Here is a 19928-nt window from a genome sequence, read left to right as displayed (position 1 = left end):
AATAAAAAAAGTTCATTATGTTTTGTAGTTTTTTAAATAAAACGTGATTTGACAAATTTATTAAGTTATTAGGTTGGCATGGGTTATTCATGTGAATCTTATATGAGTACAAACTTGCCATTAAATCACAGAAGTGATTAGGTTGGCATAAATGGCATTATGCATGTGAATCTTATATGAGTACAAACTTCCATTAAATCACAGTACACATTCAGACACATTAATTTGTGTATAAAATTTTGAAATGAATTCAAAGTTGAGGTGTTGTGGGCCAATATTTGGTATCAACATTATTCATTATTATTGGTTATGATGTTGTATTCACCCTCTTCCAAACAAAGGCTTAGGAAAAAAACATTATGCCTTTTATACAATTTCTCAAACAATATTTTAGAATAGATTTTGAACTATTTTAAAATTTTATTCTACAATAAAAAATATAAATATGTTGAAGAGTGAATAATTTTAAATAGTTTAATAGTAATTATAAATTATATATTCCATAATTTATTTCTCATTCTAAAATATTTTTTTTTAATTGGTTCCTGATCCTACACTTTTTCTAGTTCAAATACCTGGATGTCTTACTCAAAAGAATTAGTAAATAAAAAATGTTAACAACACACTCCTAATCCATGAATTACAATAAATTTCAACTAATTTAAAAGAGTACCACTGAAATTGTGTAACAAACAATTCTCATGGATTAACTAATCAAAACAACCAAGGAAAGTGAGAATGCAATTTTACTCTCTCATATTTTTATTTTACTTTTTATAAAAGTTTTTAGGGTAGATAATATCATACAATAGGGAGAATGCAATTTTACTCTCATATTTTTATTTTACTTTTTATAAAAAAAATTAATGTTAGATAATATTATACAACTTCACATCTTAAGAAGATTAAGATCTCAATACCTCAACAAAAATTATTTGTTATCACATGAAAAAAATATTATTAAAAAATAAAAAAAATATGGAGAAATAAACCAAAACTCATATCTTAACCAACAAAACTTTGAAATTCTATATAAAAGAAATAAAAAAGCAGAATATAAAGCACATACCATGTTCACAAAAATGATTTAAAAAGACAGACTCAACCATTGTTTTATTAATACTAAGCCAATCTAACAGGTTAAACAGTTTCAAACAGAACTCGACGCTCCAAGAGTTCTGATAAAACACCCCTCATTTTGTCAACGGAAGTAGGTTTTGATATAAGGCCATCCATACCAACCCTCATGCAGTTCTCTTTTGTTACCCTTTTGGTGTTTCCAGTAAGAGCAACTATCAGTGGTCTATCTTGATGTTTCGTAAACTTCTCATGCAAACGTGCTGCTAGTTCATAACCATCTAACCCTGTACAAACATCCATGAAGACCACTTCGTGTTCCACAGAAACCACACCAAGGCATTCTTCGCTTGAGCTTGCAGTGTTAACATCACATCCTAAATGCATAAGAAGTCCCTTTGTTACTGTCCTGCTAACCCTGTACACAAGTTTCACCATCAGTCATGAGAATCAAACAGAAACTTCAATGGCCTGCTTTGCTTCCAATTTCACACACACAACAATTCCACCAGCCACTAAGGCATTTTAACTTTATTGAAAGCAGAAGGCGGATAACAAGAATAAGACTGCACATTGATACATTCATATTACATGTAGTAGAAAATCACATACATTTTTTCTTAGAATTTATTAGTTTTGGTAAACTCAAATTTTAGAATGTACCATGGTGGCAACAATTGAAATTCAAAGCATGAAACCAAAGGAGCCTTGGTAATTAGAAGACCATGCATAATGAAAAAGAAAGAAAACAAACTAAGCCCAATCAAAAAATACTTTAAAAAGTTAATAAAAATGTTACAGAATTGAATATATCTAATCTCTAAATTATACTTTTCTATCACTGATATGACGCTCTGAAGGATCCTGAACACTTTTAGAGCTTGTAAATTATAAATTTAAATAGCATAAACCCTTTTGGAGAATCAAAAGGCCTGTATGTTGAGGTCATGGAGGCTATTCTTGCCACTGAATATGCTCTAAGTGTTAAGTGTTAAGTTCAGAAAGCTTTGGTTGGAGAGTGATTCTACTTTGCTCTATCAAGTTTTTTCCTCTATTGATGTGGTTCCTCGGACTCTTAGAGGGAGGTGGAGAAGGTGTATGCACCTGTGTTGGTATGGACTTCAAAGTTTCTCATAATTTAGGGGACTTCAAAGTTTCTTGTGTTTTTTAGGGATTTTTAGGGAGGGCAATAATTGTGCTAATAAATTGGCTAATTCGGGTGTCGATATTAAGTTAGACTTTTTTTTGGTACTTTGTTATGCCTTCCTGTGGGTTTTGGTTTGGTCCCCTCATGTTCTGTATTCCTTCTTTTTCTCTTTTATGTTATGTTTCATGTGATGGCAGATGATTTATGATTTGTGGATTTTGGGGGTGTCAACCTAATTAAGATATTAAAATTCATGCCTAGCATGATTTTTAAAAAAAAATTGACATGGAAACAAATTTCAGAACTAAAGGTACAAGAATAAAGTGTTGACTGACCCATTGTCATCCATGACAAGAACCTTGAGACCAGCAAAGTGTGTACATCCATGAACAGGATTTCCCGGAACTTGAGGTACAAAAGGTAGCTTAAGTTCATTTGATCGGTCTGGGATTCCAAGTTTTACAATAAACGTGGCTGTACATCCTTTACCAATACCTTCACTTTCAATCCAAATATGCCCTTCCATAAGATTTACAAACCTGTTCATAATCAAGTTACAGAACATAATCAACAGAAAAAACTCAAATAGGAATTCTAGAAAGAACCTGATTCCAAACTGACAATATTCTAAGGAATGGCAAATAAAACATGTGCTTCACATCCTAGTTTAAGGTTGTAAACAGACAAGAATGTAGCACCTCCTACAAATTGCCAGGCCAAGTCCACTTCCAGCAGGATTTCTTGTTGTTAATGATTGGTTTTGTGCAAACTTGGTGAATAACTTTGAGATATCTTGTGGGTTGATTCCTGATCCTGAATCTTTTACCTATAATTTATATAAAACTTATACTCCATATTTTGAGTCGAATAACAGAGAACACAATACCCCAAGGTAGAATATTATTAACTAAGCTTGAAGAAACAAACCTGTACTCGCAAATAAAAGTGGCTATCACTTGGCACTGGAAGAAAGTCAGGAATTCTAGCATCTCTAAAGGATTCAGGTTTTGCAACGAAAGCAGTGATGGAAATGCAGCCCTCTTTTGAGAACTTAACAGCATTACCAACAACATTCAGAATAGTTTGCATGAGACGGTTTTCATCACCAATGGCATACATTGGCAAATCTGAAGCTAAATTTGAAGTGAGTGACAACTTCTTAACAGATGCAACAGGCTTAATCAAGTTTAGGACCTGCAAGCAGAATAACAGCTCTGACAACATCAGCTTTTAACATGAAGTCAGACTGATATAATGGAATTTCAGAATTTAATATGAAGAACTCACCTCTCTGAACAAAGAATGAAGGTTAAATGTTGTGGCTTCAAGTTGAAGACTGCCATCTTCAAGCCGTGAAAGATCCAAAACATCATTGATGAGGGTAGCCAACAAATTGCTGCTTCTCAATATTGTCTCCACCATCAGACGTTGCTCAGCAGTCAAATCTGTTTCCTGTAGTAACGAAGAGAGTGCAATAACTGCATGCATGGGAGTTCTCATCTCGTGGTTCATAACAGCTAGAAAGTCATTCCGAGCATGGATTGCAGTTTCTGCTTCTCTTCTTGCCAGATCCAGTGCAACATTCTGCTCCATGAGCTGATCCCTTGCCCTCATTGACTCTTCTAGGATTGCAGCATGTGAAAGAGCGACAGCTACCTAATGTACGAGACAATTGTCATAGGCAAATTGAAGGCATAATCAAACGAAAGACTAATGCAGTAAAAGAAACCGATGGTTCCCACATCATATACTTTTATTGCAATGGTGCATTAAACAGTAGTACATCATTTAATCTTCTGATGGTTTCTTTACCATAACTATTCATTGTGTAAAGCAGGCACAGATTCATATGAATATAGAAAAAAAAAATCACAATTATTTGCTGTTTACTCTGAACCGAAAGATTTTTATCATTCATAAAAATGCAGACACATAACAAATTGAACTTAAGAGAATTTATACATGAAACAATCTATCAAATAACTTAAGCTCATCTATTAGAAATAATAACATACAAATATAAAAAAATAAAAATAAAAAATAAAAAAATAAAAAACCACTTTGTCAAGATTCCAAAATTTAGTAACTTAAGGTACAAAGTAATGAATGAAAAATATATCAAATGCAAAATAATTAGGTGCAATTAAAATGTAAAGGCATGTAAGATGGAAATAAAATACAATAGAAAGGTAACTGAATAAAATGAAAAATTGCTAACCTGGTCAGCAACTACCTCAACCAGTTCTAACTCATGCACATGCCATTGTCTAGCACTATCTGATGGAAGCATCAAAACCATCAAAGCATAATTTCTTGTTGAAACCTCAGGCCAATCATATATTTGGAAATTAGATAGATGTAGGAGAGGAACTCGAACAGCTACAACTGTCCCAGGCATGTATTTTCCAGCATAAGATCGTAATCTAGCAACTGGACAATTATGCGAAATTTTTACTGCCTTGTTGCTACTAAATACTTGATCGATCACAGGAAGATGAATGGGTACTGTGTATCCAACTGGGTTCTGCTGTCGCAATGTGTAAGAGAGTTGAAGCTCCAACCCAGTTCGTGTTGGCATCCATAAGGCACATTCCTCTAGTCCCAGTGTTCTACCCAGCTCAACAAGAGTCGTTTTCAGTATTGTGTGTCTATGAAGAGTGCTTCTAATCTCATGAGTCAACATCCTAACATGTCGACCGGTTTCTTCCTGTGTGCGAATCAGGCCCATTTCTCTATCAAGCTCTGCAGCCTTGTTCTTCAAAAATAATTCCCTTGTTTTAACACTTAATAAATCAGGAATAATATGTACAAGCATGAGGGCAGTTGCACACGATACTACAGCAGTTAAAACCTTAGCAGTGGTCATTACAATGGCCACAGTTCTTGAATGAATTGCAAAGGTCCATAAATTAATTAGATGTGTTGCTCCACATAGAACTATGAAAGCACCAAACTGAACAAGGACCCATTTATATGGAAATACTGCTGATTTCTTAACAAAGTAGATAAGCTCCAAAGGGATTGAGAAATAAGCAAGGGCAATGAAGAAATCAGACATATATTGGTATTTCACCAATATGTCATCAGCTGGCATTTGAGGGTCAATACAATTGCAGGATTCCATAGTGAATGAACCGCCAAATCTTCCCTTTCACATAACTACATTTAAAAGATGGAAAAAAGTTAAGCATAAGATAGAATGGAACAGATCAAAACAACAATAACACTAGAGTGAAAAAAAATACCATCAACTGAATATTAACATCAGAATATTCAGTGCTGTAAATGAGTGAACTCAAACTTAACCAAACTCGACCCAGTTCGATACCAATGGACTCAGCTTGAAGTTTGACTCAAGTTCAATGTGAACCTTTAGATTCAACTTGAACTCAACTCAGTTCAAGCTCGGCTCAAGTCAATCTACAATTATAATAATTTTACATTTTTTTTATTTAATTATACAAAATAAAATTAATATGAAACTAATTAAAATTAGTTATATAAATTTAATAATATAAAATATATTATTTAATATATATATATATATGTGTGTGTGTGTGTGTAAAAGTTATTCTAATGAAAAAGTTAAATTTCAACAGAAGACAGATGGGTCTGTGCATTATCCATTTTAACCCCAAAAGGCTCTTGCATGAGGGAGCATTTCAGAGATGCAATATAACATATAGCTTAAGCTTTTGAGATAGTTTATTCAGGACAGAATACTACCTACAAAAAGTTTCCACTCCTTTTAAAACAGAAAACAATATTTTATGAGAGAAAACAGAGTACAGCAAGAGGGGAATAAAATATGATCCAAAACAAATTAAAAACTCAACAAAGTACAGCCACTGATTTAGAGACAGAATTAGTCCCAATAAGGCTACGAAATTTGCCCCAATCGGGGAGAAATACCAAGAAGCAATAAATAGCCTATCACCTATAATCTGATCATAATTCTGACTTTATTAAAATCAGATTCTGAAAAAATTTACTACAATATCAAATGAAGACAAAAATTAGGAGATAATTGATGAAAAATTAAGGACAAACTTGTAATAATAACAACAATGTTGTGTACATTATACGAAAAAATAAATGCACAGATTCTAGAAAGACAATAAACTAAGAAAATCCTTTTTAATCGGCATGCAAGTGCAGAACTCATCAAATGCAACAAGCACGACCCCTTTTATTTCTCAAAGCTCAGAGCTAGTCTGCTTACAAGAACATGGAGCATAAATGCACCAAGAAACCAAGTATTTGTATGTACAAAAAGTATTGCAAACATGCCCAAGTGGATGAAAAACGGAAGACAGAAGTGTAGTCCAATGGGCAGCTACAATAATATAAACTCCATTGAAACAAATCATGAGTAGAGTACAAGAAAGAAAGACGAAGGCAGAGATAGAAAGTTGGAAATATGGTGTTCCTGTGCAGCCAATTACAGCAGAAAAGTGAAGGGAGAGTGGTCGAGGGTCAATTAAGAACAAGAAAACAACCCCAGAGCCCAATAAGCATTTATTTAGATTGAATTGAAGAAAATTAGAGATAATTTTTGAAAAAATGAAGACATGGGCATGAATGGATTAAGGAGAGAATGAATTTAGGCATAAAAAAGAGTAGTGGGGTTGGTATGAATGATCGGTGTATTTACCCATTGAAGAGCAGCAACAGAGAAGAAAATGAAACTTACATGAAATGGAATGAAACAGGTGAGAGATTATGGAGAGACACAGAAGCAGAAGAGAGAATAGGAGCAAATTGCTTAAATAAAGTTGAATTAAATGTCAAAAAAATTTATTTAATTTAATTTCAATATTCGTTATTCCTATGGCGGTCAAGTTCAATGAATTGCACTCTGTCGAAGAGCAGCTTACCAAATATGATGGAGACGTCTCCCTGCAAGTCTCAGACAGTCATGCCTCTTCCCCATTTTTATCTTTCATTTACATTCTTACTTTTTCTTTTATCATTTTCTAACAATAATCATAATCATCTATAATATCATTTTCTAACAATAATCATAATCATCTATAGTTAGATTTAGAGATAATATGTGTCATATTTTTTATATGCTAATAAATTGCCAAAACAAAAATTAAAAGGTAATTTTAATAAAAATATTAAAACAATTGTAGAAAAGATAATAGTTAGCAATTAGTCTTGGTAAATAAGTATAGGTGAAACACAGTTGTAAGAAATCCCCATCTAAGGGTTTTCAAGATTCCACACATCACCATGTCAGAAATGACAGAAGAAGGGTGTAAAGGAAAAACCAAAACCATGGAAATGGAGATGAAAATCTGATCCACACCTGTTTCGATCCAAATGGAACAGAGCATGGCGTGGATGAAATTGAAGGTGCTGAGTGCTTTGTCATCCCAAAATTCACGTCGCATGTCAATTTCAGTGGATGAATTGATTCCAAGCATGGTGAAGCGGTGGAATTCGTTGCTTCTCAGATTGATTCTCTCGGTGTTGTCTTCAACCTACACAATAAACAGGGTCTCTGCGCAACTTCTGTACGCTGAATGGCTTTATTCACCATCCAATTACTGCTGGTGGAATTTGGAGATTTGTGAAACGGATTGGAGCGGGCATTGTTGGATTCTCCAGCGAAGAATATACGACAATTTTCAAGCTGTGAAACTGAATTATTTTCTCATTATCCTCCAAGAAAAATCGAACGAGTTGTCTTTTTAGCAACAGGGTTCACAGAACCAGAAGAAACCCTAATTTTATTGAAAGAGTTGTAACATGTTTTTCTCTCATCTGTGTGAAACAGCAAAGGAGAGGCAATAACAGCTTGAACTCTCTCTTCTAATGAACCTGGTAGATGATAGTAAGGACTCAACTTATCTCTCAATTTCCTTCTTTTGAAAGGGTCTAGAAAAACATGAATAATCCTAGTTAAAACAAGTTTATGGTTGGTAATTAAGTAGATTTTCACATATGATTGTTATTAATTGATTGAAGGATTAGGATAAGTTAGATTAGTTGAGATATTAGTATAACTGAGGTTACTTGAGTTGAATTGAGATTATTCGAAATATTCGTCTAATTTTTACTTGATGTATCAGTATAACTAAGATTACTTAAAGTATAACTGAGATTACTTAAAGTGTACACTAAGATTACTTGAAAAATACAGTATAACTGAGATTATTTGAAGTATAACTGAGATTATTTGAAGTGTACAGTATAACTGAGATTATTTGAAGTGTCTGTCTAACTAAGATATGTTATATTGTGATACCTAATAAGGTGTTAATCTAGAAAAGATGTGATGTTTCACATGTTTAATAGTAATTTTTTAAGATATTTTATATAGTGATACTTAATAAGGTATTTTTTAAGATATTTTATATAGTGATACTTAATAAGGTGTTAATCTAGATATGATGAAATGTTTGATATTTAATGATGTAAAATATTTTATACAGTGATACCTAATAAGGTGTTAATCTAGATAACATGTAATGTTTGATATTTAATGTGAAAAGTTTTTCTTTTAAGTAGGTTCTTGAAAGAGTTCCTTAAAACAGTTGTTATACCAATTGGTCTTGTTTGCATGACCAGCAACATTGGTTGACCTTTTGCCCATTTTAAATTCCCAGATATTTGAACATTCTGGCCACTCTATAACACCACTATCTCACCTTGATGCTCAAAAGTCATAGAATCACAATTCTAAGATATCACCCCAAAATGATTACTAGGCAAAACAAGGAAATGAGCATGGAACAAGTGATTATTAAATTTCCATGCAATTAACTTGAGGGCAAATTTTAGTAATACGCAATTTTTATCTGAAATCCCTTTATCTTCCATGTTTCCTTGGGCCAAGAAAATCGCATTTAACTTTCCCTAGACCTTACACCAAACCTTATGGTTTTTTTTATCCCATTTGTCTCCATAAAATTTATATAACCCTTTAGTGGTTCTATCACCAATCTCTTTTCCTGAAATAGATCTAGTAGAAGAAGGTTCTGAATCAGCCATAAGGGATGCTTTTAAGACATTAGTTAGATGATTCTCCTTTAGTGTGGTAAGAGATGGTGCACAATTGATAGAAAAGTCGTTTTACATTCAAATTCAAATTAAAATGATATTATGTGTACACTGTTTAAGTAGTTTTAGACGGTCTAAAACAAAATATATGATAGTGTAAATGTGGTCACAATCATACTTATAAAACAAATCAAAGTATAATTCCCTTTATTTCAAAATTACACAAATATTTTCATAATAGAAATTTGAATTCACATAATTTTGATGTTTCCTTTTTGTCACAAGCATATGTCTTTTTCAATTTGTTACAAACTCAAATTATTAACATAAACATATATAAATTAAGACTTCTTTTTGAATACCATAAAAAATAAGTTAAAAATAAAATAAAGAATTTTTTTTTTAGCACACGGAATTGTTCATTCTAAATTAGAACAAAAGAGCCAGCTCAATTCTAAACCAAATGAATGGAAAATTTTAAGTTGTCTCACAATAATAAATTCAATCAAGTAGTGTTTATAACTTCCATGCAACTAATAAAATTAAAAAACTTATTCTCTAATTTTTTAATTTAGATTTTGTTTTTTTTTATGATTTAGAAAAGTAATTTGAACTTTTGTTCAATAGACTCACAAAGTTCATATAATAGCCTACTCTAAAAAATATCTGATCATCTATTACAAATAAAAATATCTGATTAGCATAAATTAAATTTAAACTCTAAATAAATTCAATTAGATTAATTATAGTTAAAATAGTAGATTTATAAATAATTTTAGTACAAATCAAAGTACAGCTTTTAAAGTGTGAGTAAAATTAACCATTATTCAAAATCTGATTAGATCACATTCCAGAATATCTCAATTGGAATTCTAAATTGGAATTTCCCATGCCATCTTGTTAAGCACACTGATTCTTGAATCATGGATGGTGATGCAAACGAACATATTTCTCCAATTCCACATTGAAACCTGAAAGAAAGAAACTGAAGGTTATATATCATCTGAAACTCTTACTTCAACCAAAAGATTGTCAAGATTTTCCAAGTATTCAATTAAAGAATTTCCTGTTTCAATTTTGCAACCTCTGCCACCATTTTTTTTTTTTTATCAGCAATAACAAAAATATAAATGCGAGCCACTCTTTCAGAGGTGGATCAACCCTTATACAATAAATACATAATCCAACGTCTAACAGTACCCTCTAAACCTAACAGGCAAAAGCAAAGTCCGCTCTAAGAACCTAAAAACTTAAAAAGCATCAAATAACTAAACGCATACATTCCAAAGATTCCAAATACCAACTGGAAAAGGAAATCGAAGTAGTGCGAGATTTTGCAGAAATTCAAAACCAAACCTTTGCTTGCATCAGGGTACAAACTAAACCCTAAACCCCACCATAAAAATATCTTCATCAAATCTATAACCCACATCTTGCAAATCTGCTGCCAACTTTTAATCTTGAAATCATGACTCTGCAAGAACAAAACCTTGTCATCATAGAAAGAAGCAACAACCAAGCAAAATGATCAACAGGGTCCTTCTAACTTTAAAAAATTACTATGTGTTCTCTCTCCAATCCCTAGTATTTGTTCCATCAAAAGATTGGAAATGAGTGGATGTACTTTGATGTTTGACTTCAACACTATCATACAATAAACAAAGCCTTCATGTTACTAGAAAATCATGAATAAAAATTAATTTTAAAAACTAAAAATAATTAGTTGTTATATTAATTAAATTAGATATTATTTTAAATACTAATAAAATTATTTTTTTTATATTTTTTTTAAACAAATAATTTTTAAATTAGTATATAATTAGGTATCAAGATTTTAACTATCAATTAAATTTTAAATTGAATAACAAAGACCCTGATAGCTAATTAGATATTAATTTAAAAATTATTTACCAATAATAAAAATTAATTTAAAAATTAATTAAATCTTAAAATTCATAAAATAATATCTAATTTAATTAAAATAACAAATAATTAATTATTCTGTATTTATAAAATTGATTTTTGTTTAATAATTTTATAGTAATATCAGTCTACTTCTATAAAGCTTGTAAAAAGCTTGTTGTGTGAATTCTTGATACTCTGCCATGGTTTTCTCCAAATAAATCTACGTTGTTCTTCAATTCATGGTGCTTTTATCATAATCGAATTTAGGGTTTAGGGTTCTGTTTCGGTTAACGAAGTTTGGGGTACAATTTGGGTTGGCATTGTGAGCGAAATCTGAAAACATAGGAACTCGGTCATCTTCAATAGAGGTGTGGCAGATGTGTCTGAAGTGTTCGCTTCAGTGCAAGTAAAGGTATGGTCTTGGATTTATGCAAAGTCTCGTTCTGCTTATTTCCCTTATTCTAGTTGGGTTTTAAATCCTCTGGCTTGTATGAGGTTGATTCATTAATATTGGTTAGTGTTGGTATGGTTATCCCTTTGCTAATTTGGTAGGCGTTCTAATAGGAGATTAGTGTCAAGTATTTCTGTATAAGGGTTGGACCATCCTGAAGTGGTTCCTATTTATTTTTATTTTTTATTGATGATAAAAAAAATCATAATCAAATTTTGTTGGAATGAATGAAATATGTGAATTGGTGACAGATTAAATTAGCGCCAGAAACAACTTTGTTAAATTGCCAGATCTTTGAATTGGAAAAGATTAAGTGGTAATTGCGAATTCTAAAGCACACCTCTTACTATTTGAAGTTGTTTCAAGAAGGTGAAGAAGAGATTTGGAACTAAATTCAAATGTGGTTCCAAATTGTTGTTTAGCTCTAAATTTTTTAAATTAAATTTATTAGTTCTATGCACTATTTTTGTTTGTTTAAAAAAATTTCTTTCATGCCATTGTTTTGATTTAAGTTTTTTTTTTTTAATTTTCCTTAATATCTTTGTTTTTATTTAAGTTTATATATTGGTTTTTTGCATGAGTGCTAATTAGATAGCATATTGGATTATCCTAATTAGTGGATGAATATGATAAACTTATGTTTACTTTTGTCAAAGTTTAATACTCGTTTTTATGAATAGACGTTAATATTGTGAGAAAAAAATTCTTTCTAGGTTATTTTTTATGAATGGACGTTAATCCAAACATATTACAATATAAATATCCAGATGAAATTGATAGATTGAATATTATAATATAAATATGCATAAGTTGAATTGAAGAGTGTATTTAAATATATTAAATATGTATACGTTAATTATTAAATATTAAATATTACTATATGTAATTAGATAAATCATAAATGTTATATCCGTTAGTTGAATATTTAGATTAAAATAAAAAGTTTTGATTGAGTTGATTTAGATTCAAAATTTTAACGGAAATGGGTGTGACTTGTGTAAATGATGTATAATATTTGACATTAAGATTTAATAAATTTTTTGTGTATAAAAAATGTGTATTTATAATACACCATATGGTCCATGAAAGACATTTTTCACAATTTAAATTTAAGAATTAAATATTATAAATATCAATGTAAACAATTTTTTTGAGATGGTACATCAAAAAATTACCATTATAATAAAGATTTGATGACCTTCAAAACTTTTTTTAATAAAAAATCTCTTCAAATGATTTTTTTTTTCATTATTATAATTTAACTGTGTTTTTTTTATCTTATTTTATTATACTATTGGAATTTTAATATTAGTTAGGTGTTAATTTGTTATACCAATTTTAGTATATTTTTTGAAATTTTACATTTTTTCTTAAATATTTTAAAATTATTTCTATTTAAATTTTATTTTCTTTTATCAAAATCCTTTTTCTTACATTTTTCCCCTCTTTGAAACAAGGAATAAACAAGATCATCTTATGTTTTTTATTTTTTACCTCTTGAGTGAGGTTGGATTGGACAATTTGTTTGGACAACTAAAATAATTTATTTATTGAATTAAAATAAATTAAATTATTGAATAAAAACTAGTAAAAGTGATGGTGGATATTGGTATAATTAAAATATAATTTTTTTCTTCCAATGAAATCTGTTTGCTCTTCCCTAGACTGTGGTTACCAATACAAGGCAAAGGGGATGTAACAAAACTCAAAAGACCAACCATGGAATAAGGAGACAACTCATTCACACTATTCATCAATTTTTTCTAAACTACTTCCCACATAATTCACTTTTTTAAAACTGCTAAAAATAATTTAAATAATTAAATATAAAATCATTGTGAAAGAATTTGTAGAGAGAATAAACAAGCAACATTTTTTAAAATTGTAAGAAAAAATAATAACATACTATAAGAAAGAATAATTTTAATTTTGTTTGTAGTAGGTAACTTTATTTGCATGCACTTTTAACTTTTACTAGGTTATTTTTGTCATCATTTAAAAACATTTGTCTTTTCTCCCTTTGTAGAAAAAGAGAAGAAATAAAGAAAATGGAACAAGAAAATAATAGAAATTGGTAAGAAACAAAATGAAGAATTTGTATTGGAGTGAAAAAAAAAACGAATAATATAAATAAAGTTGGCGATAGTTTTGGTATATTTTGATGAGGAAAGAATGATGTGTTTGAGTGTTGCCACCTTATTTCCAACCAATGAAACAAAGGTTTAGTGGTGTCCAAGGAAACCCGTTTCAACTTGCACACAATTTTTATTTCATTCCAATAAAGCCCCTTCGACATTCAGAATACACCCACACTCATTGGTCGTGTTTTTCGGACAGAATAATAATAAAAAAAACATAACATGATTCTTAGTAAAAAATACAAAATTAACTTCTTTTTTATAAAAGTATTTTAGGCATCTTCATGCAATTTGGTATCTAAATAGGTCCTTAAATAATAATAATAATAATAATTTAATAGTATCACATAAAAAAAAATATTATTAAAAAAATAAATATAGCACATGTTAAAAAATATATAAGTAAACTATATCTATTTATAATAAATTCTAAAAACATATTAGATAAAAGTGTATTAATACAATATATAAACACATTTTAGTTTATTATGCAACTTAGTATTTCATTTAAATCTCAAGTAAAAATAATTATTCATCATCATAAAAAAATATTATTAAAAATAATATCGAAAGATTATATTAAAATTTATATGTTAATTAAAACTATATATAAGTAGAATATATATATATATAAAGAATTTTAAAAATAAATTAAATATAAGTTTATTTTATTAATTAATTTATCAACACATATTTTTTTCATAAAAAAATATAAATAATCCAAAAACTTAATAAGATGATGATTGTAGCTTAGAAATGAAATATGTGGTGTGAAATTAGTTTTTAAATTAGTTTTATTTTTATACATTAAACTAAGATTAAGGAGGATAATTTAGCACTTAAAAAGGAAATTTACTTTATCTTTGAAAAAGTGAGTGTGTAGCAGCTGAGCTGACACAAACCATATATAGGCATCATCTGATCAGTGTCTGCGTCTCTGTCTGGTCTCCACTGTGAGTAGCAGCTTCAAAATCAAAAAGGGGCCATCTTTAGCATCTTTCACATACATGACCATGGGGATGAGGATGATGATGATGATGATGATGGCCATGGTTGTGATGTTTCTTGTGCAGATGGTGGCAACATCGGATCTCCGACCTGGGTTTTACTCAACAACATGTCCGAATGCAGAAGTGATAGTCAGAGATGTCATGAAAAAGGCCCTTGTGAAGGAACCCAGAAGCCTTGCCTCTGTTATGCGCTTTCAGTTCCATGACTGTTTTGTGAATGTACGTGAAAAATGGTTTTTTGTTTTTTTTTGTAAATTGTAATTTTGTGAGTGTTCTTGTTTGATTTGTGGATTTGGTGATGCATGATGGTTCAGGGGTGTGATGCCTCCATGCTGCTTGATGATACACCGAGCATGGTTGGGGAGAAACTTGCTCTCTCCAACATAAACTCTCTGAGATCATTTGAAGTTGTTGATCAAGTGAAGGAAGCCCTAGAGAACGCATGCCCTGGAGTTGTTTCCTGTGCTGACATCATTATCATGGCTTCCAGAGATGCTGTTGCTCTGGTTCGTTCCTCTTTCTTTCTTCCCAAAACTCTTCCCTCCTTTCTGTCTCTGTTTCACATCATTTCATTACAAGTTGGTCTCTTTTTATTTTCCATCAATGAAAATTACTTTATCTGTGTGAAGTTAACCCAATCATACAGATTTTGATGATGATCTTTGTTTAGCAAGAACTTTAGAATTCTTTTTCTCTCTGTCTACTTTTAGAAGAGAAAAAAAAAACGTTTGTTTCTGTTAGTTTAGAAGTTAAACGCTTTATGAATTATTAATTTTAGACTGATGAAAGAGATGGTGTTGGAAATATAAAGGAGGGTATATGCTGCAGTTTCTTATCTAGATGGAAAAAAGTATAAAGACTAAATTAATTGCATTTTGAAAGTGTGTCTGATAATTTATTAGTAATACATTTTAAATCAGATATTTATGGTATTCTTCTATTTCTTTTCCTTTGTCATTTAATGTAATTGGAGAAGCATTAAGTAAAGAATTGATGGTTGTTGTTACATGCGTACATTGATGTCAAGTTGTATAGTGATGTCGAATATGCAGAACATAACTAAGTGTATAGCTGAGATGTTAAGTTGTATAATGATGTCGAACATGAATAACATAGCTAAGTGAATAGCTAAAATGTCAAGTTGTATAGTAATGTCGAACATGGTTTGAATTTGTTTACTTTGATTGCAGACAGGTGGACCCGATTGGGAGGTGAGGTTGGGAAGATTGGACAGCTTGAGTGCTAGTCAAGAAGACTCAAACGACATCATGCCAAGCCCAAGAGCCAACGCCAGTGCTCTTATTGATCTCTTCCAAAAGTACAATCTCACTGTGAAAGACCTTGTTGCACTCTCAGGGTCTCACTCCATTGGCCAAGGTCGTTGCTTCTCTGTCATGTTCAGGCTCTACAATCAATCTGGCACTGGAAGGCCTGATCCTGCCATTGACTCTGGCTACAGGGAAGAGCTTGAGAAGCTATGTCCACTTGATGTTGATCAAAATGTGACAGGGAACCTTGACTTCACACCTCTTCTTTTTGATAACCAGTATTTCAAGGACTTGGTTGCTGGAAGAGGGTTTCTGAACTCTGATCAAACACTTTTCACATTCCCTCAGACAAGGGAGTTTGTGAGAAATTTCAGTAGAAACCAAGATGATTTTTTCAAAGCCTTTGTGGAAGGAATGCTTAAAATGGGAGACTTGCAATCTGGTAGGCCTGGGGAAGTTAGGACAAATTGCAGAGTTGTGAATGCTCGCCCTGCTCATTTGCTGTTTGAGTCCCAACAGCACAACCTCCTTAGTGATAATAAATCCATTTACTCAATATGAATAAATAGATGCATGTCTCTTCAGATTCATGCATTCTATATATGTTATCCAAGTTTTCAACTATAACCAAGGCTTGAACCATCTTTGGCTAATTAATTTTGGTATTTCCCCAAAATATGCAAGCCTCCCTGCTCATTTTGTTCTCTTGCTTCCCAAAAACTACATTCACATTCCAAGTTTTCATATTATAAACTGCTGGCTAGTCTGTGTTCTGTGCTTGTAGTAAATGGATTCAATTAATAAGTGAGAAGTGTTTTATAGCCTAACTAAGCTAAAACTTTTAAAAAAAATAGGGAGACGTGGTTTATGTGGTACAAAATCAGTATTTTGAACAGTAACTATTAGTGTGTGAAACCGTAAACAAATTGTTGAAGATTTTGACAATTTATAAATTGATCAATGTTTATGCAAGTTAGCATCAACTTTAGCTGTCAAGAAAATTTCTTTTACAATGGGTGGTGAACTCTGGATGGTAAAATTAATCCTATAGTGGTTCAAAATCAGAGGAATGTCTTGGTAAAAGGTTCTAATTTCAAACAATGTTCATATTGCAATTGGGTTGGTCACACAATTGAAGATTGTTACAAGAAACATGTTTTTCTCCCAATTTCATGAAGATAGAACTGTGAATTGTGTAAATTCTGATGTCTCGAGGTTCAATGATGCTACTGAAGAAGATTTTGCATGCACTAAAGACTCAAGTCTAGCTTTTACTCGTAAGCAACATAAAGTTTTGTTAATCAATTTTCCTTTTCACTCGTGTGCAACATAAAGTTTTGTTAATCAATTATCCTTTTCACTCGTGAGCAACATAAAGTTTCGTTAATCAATTATCCTTTTCAGATGCTGAAAGTTTAGGTAATTCTGTTCTCAAATCTGACAAACCCACTCATTTGGATTCCTGATTTTGGAACAACAAACCATCTTGGTTACTTTCATTCTTTTAAACAAATCAGACCTATAAATGTTAAAACTCTTATGATGATAAGGTAATAACTAATATATTTCCATAATTATACGTTATCACATCAAACACAACATAAAAGAAAGAAAAAATAAATAAATAATTATTGGGATAAGGAAAACTTTCTATAACAGTCTAAGAAAAATGGTATTGGGACTTTGGGAGTTTATATCCGTTATGAAAAAAATATAAAGAAATACTAAATGATAGACGGTTATACCAAATATATTCAAGCCTATTACTACCCTAAAGAGACGCGTTTATCTGCATAGTGGTTATCCTGTCTAAAAATATGAGAAAGTTTAAACTTAATTAATTTTATGTTTATAAAAGATCAAATATCAAAGTTTTAGGACCTAGAGATCGAATTTTGACAAGATTTTTTTGCAAGGATCCTCATAAAATTGGTATAACATTGCCTGCAAAAAATTAGAAATTTTCTCCATGGGAAAGTATTTTTTGTATTTTTTCAAAGACCCGAAATGTGGAAAATCGGAAAAAATGAAAAAACGTATATAGACACTTCCTCTAGGACAAACAAAGTTTTTAGTGGTGGTAATAGATTATTTCACAAAATGGATAGAACCAGAAACTCTTACAAGAATAACAACTCAACAAGTTCAAACATTTGTCTAAAAAAATATTATTTGTAGATTTGGTATCTCATATACCACAATAACTCACAATGTTGAAATCACTCAACCAAATGAAATTGTTGAAACTACTCAACAAAATAAAATTGTTGAAAAAAAAATCAAATATTATGAATTTTACTATAGCTCTTATTTTTCAATCTAATTTATCAAAATGTTTTTGAACTTTGTTGGTATCCATGTACACATAATCAATAGGCAATCAACCCCTTTTTGAATAATAAGTCACCTCTCAAAACAATTTATAAGGAATTGCATATTATGATCTTAAAGTGTTTGGTTCCTCTCTTCTTCATCTATTTAACCTCTAATAGAAAGAGATTGGATATAAGATCCAAAAGTGTGTTTTACTGGGTTTAAAACATGTTATTAAAATAAGAAAATAAAAATATGTTGAAAAGAATATAAAGATTTTGAAGATACTTTTTTTCCTGTTTACTATTGAGATATTGAAAACATTTGTATCCTATAATATGTTATTTACAACACTCATCCCTCAAATTAGGATATGAGTTGTAACCATTAGGCCCCGATCAAGATTATCTTTGATAAAATATTTATTATTTCAATATATTTCATCCTTATTAAACTAAATTATTGGTTAATTGGAATATATATAAAACATCTTTTAATATAATAGATAATTCTAAAGTTACATTCATATTCATAGATCCACATATTGGTATATTATTCCCATTTACAGTCGTAATAAGTTGTTTTCTAGTCATTTTGTGTGATTAGTTGCTATTAAATCAAGATTTCAAACACCATGAGAAAAAAGGTCAATAATATGAAATGTAGTATTTCCTAAATTTGGTTTACAATTCAAAAAATTTAGTCATTAATTCAATTATTATTCTCAATCGATCAAGTTTCTCTAAAAGTTTTTATAACTGACATTAGAATAAAAATAAAATAAAAAGATAATAAAAATTCAACATTTATCATTTTGATTGGTAGCATAAATAATAATTAAACAAAAAGTTAATAAAAATTCAACCCTTGTTATTTTGATTGGTAGCATAAATAATTTGTTTGACGAAAGAAATCATATTTACTAAAATCAAAATCAAATCTGACGTGTCCACCCTTTAGAATGAGCTAAGGCTCACAATTGTTAACAAGATAGCGAAAAAGGACTTCCAAAATAAAAAAACTTTGATACTAACTTTAATTATGTAAAAATAATAAATAATTATTTTATAGATTACAATCACACCAATTATTTTCTCAGTGTCTATTTATAATAATCAAAACCTTTAATATATAAAAAATCTAATAAAATGATTGTTCTGAATAATTGAGAATATTTGTATATAATGTTATTTAGAATATATATTATAAAAACAGAAAGAAAACACTAATTATTTAAGTTTTTCCCTTTCTTCCTTTTCTGTGCTATATTTTGCAACCTTTTTCCTTTATCATGGAAAATTTTATTAGACATCGATTGTGAAGTGATTGAATGTTTTTCCCCTTAAAAGTTCTTCAAATTTCGCAAGACAAAATCAAATTGAAGTTAACCTGAAACTGAGTGAAAACCTTTAAATAATTAGATGTGCAGGAATAAATAAAATGAGGATACCAAAATTACTACTTTTAAAAACAAGTGAAACTCAAGTTATAAAAACAAAACCTGCTCTTAGCGTTTCAGTCCCAACATGACTTCTAGCTTAAACCTTAACCTAACCACACTATTTCTAATATGCTTAAGGTCAAATCATACATATGGAATTCAAATCC

General features: G+C 30.4%; 2 protein-coding genes across 6 annotated transcripts; one reads left to right on the top strand and one right to left on the bottom strand.

Moving 5' to 3' along the window:
• Positions 1–1005: 1005 nt before the first annotated feature.
• Positions 1006–8132, bottom strand: ETR1 (Signal transduction histidine kinase, hybrid-type, ethylene sensor). 5 transcript variants are annotated; one of them, XM_068621040.2, is made up of 7 exons: positions 7539–8132; positions 4443–5383; positions 3512–3880; positions 3152–3418; positions 2923–3050; positions 2560–2763; positions 1006–1495 (listed from the first exon to the last, which is right to left on the bottom strand). In XM_068621040.2, exons 2-7 carry the CDS (start codon positions 5346–5348, stop codon positions 1141–1143), a joined length of 2229 nt encoding a protein of 742 aa, XP_068477141.2. In that variant the 5' UTR covers positions 5349–5383; positions 7539–8132; the 3' UTR covers positions 1006–1140. The 5 variants fall into 5 exon arrangements, with proteins under 5 accessions (XP_068477141.2, XP_068477151.2, XP_068477135.2 ...); XM_068621050.2 differs by lacking the exon at positions 7539–8132 and adding an exon at positions 7102–7227; XM_068621034.2 differs by lacking the exon at positions 7539–8132 and adding an exon at positions 6918–7053.
• A 6470-nt stretch (positions 8133–14602) lies between these two features.
• Positions 14603–16683, top strand: LOC137811221 (Peroxidase superfamily protein). Its single transcript, XM_068612871.2, has 3 exons — positions 14603–14958; positions 15054–15245; positions 15930–16683. The coding sequence occupies exons 1-3, from the start codon at positions 14737–14739 to the stop codon at positions 16566–16568; spliced, it is 1053 nt and encodes a 350-aa protein (XP_068468972.1). The 5' UTR covers positions 14603–14736; the 3' UTR covers positions 16569–16683.
• Positions 16684–19928: the final 3245 nt, after the last annotated feature.

Source organism: Phaseolus vulgaris, chromosome 11 (assembly GCF_051622355.1).
Source record: "Phaseolus vulgaris cultivar YP4 chromosome 11, ASM5162235v1, whole genome shotgun sequence".
NCBI lineage: Eukaryota > Viridiplantae > Streptophyta > Magnoliopsida > Fabales > Fabaceae > Phaseolus > Phaseolus vulgaris.
This window is presented reverse-complemented; position numbering and strand designations above follow the sequence as displayed.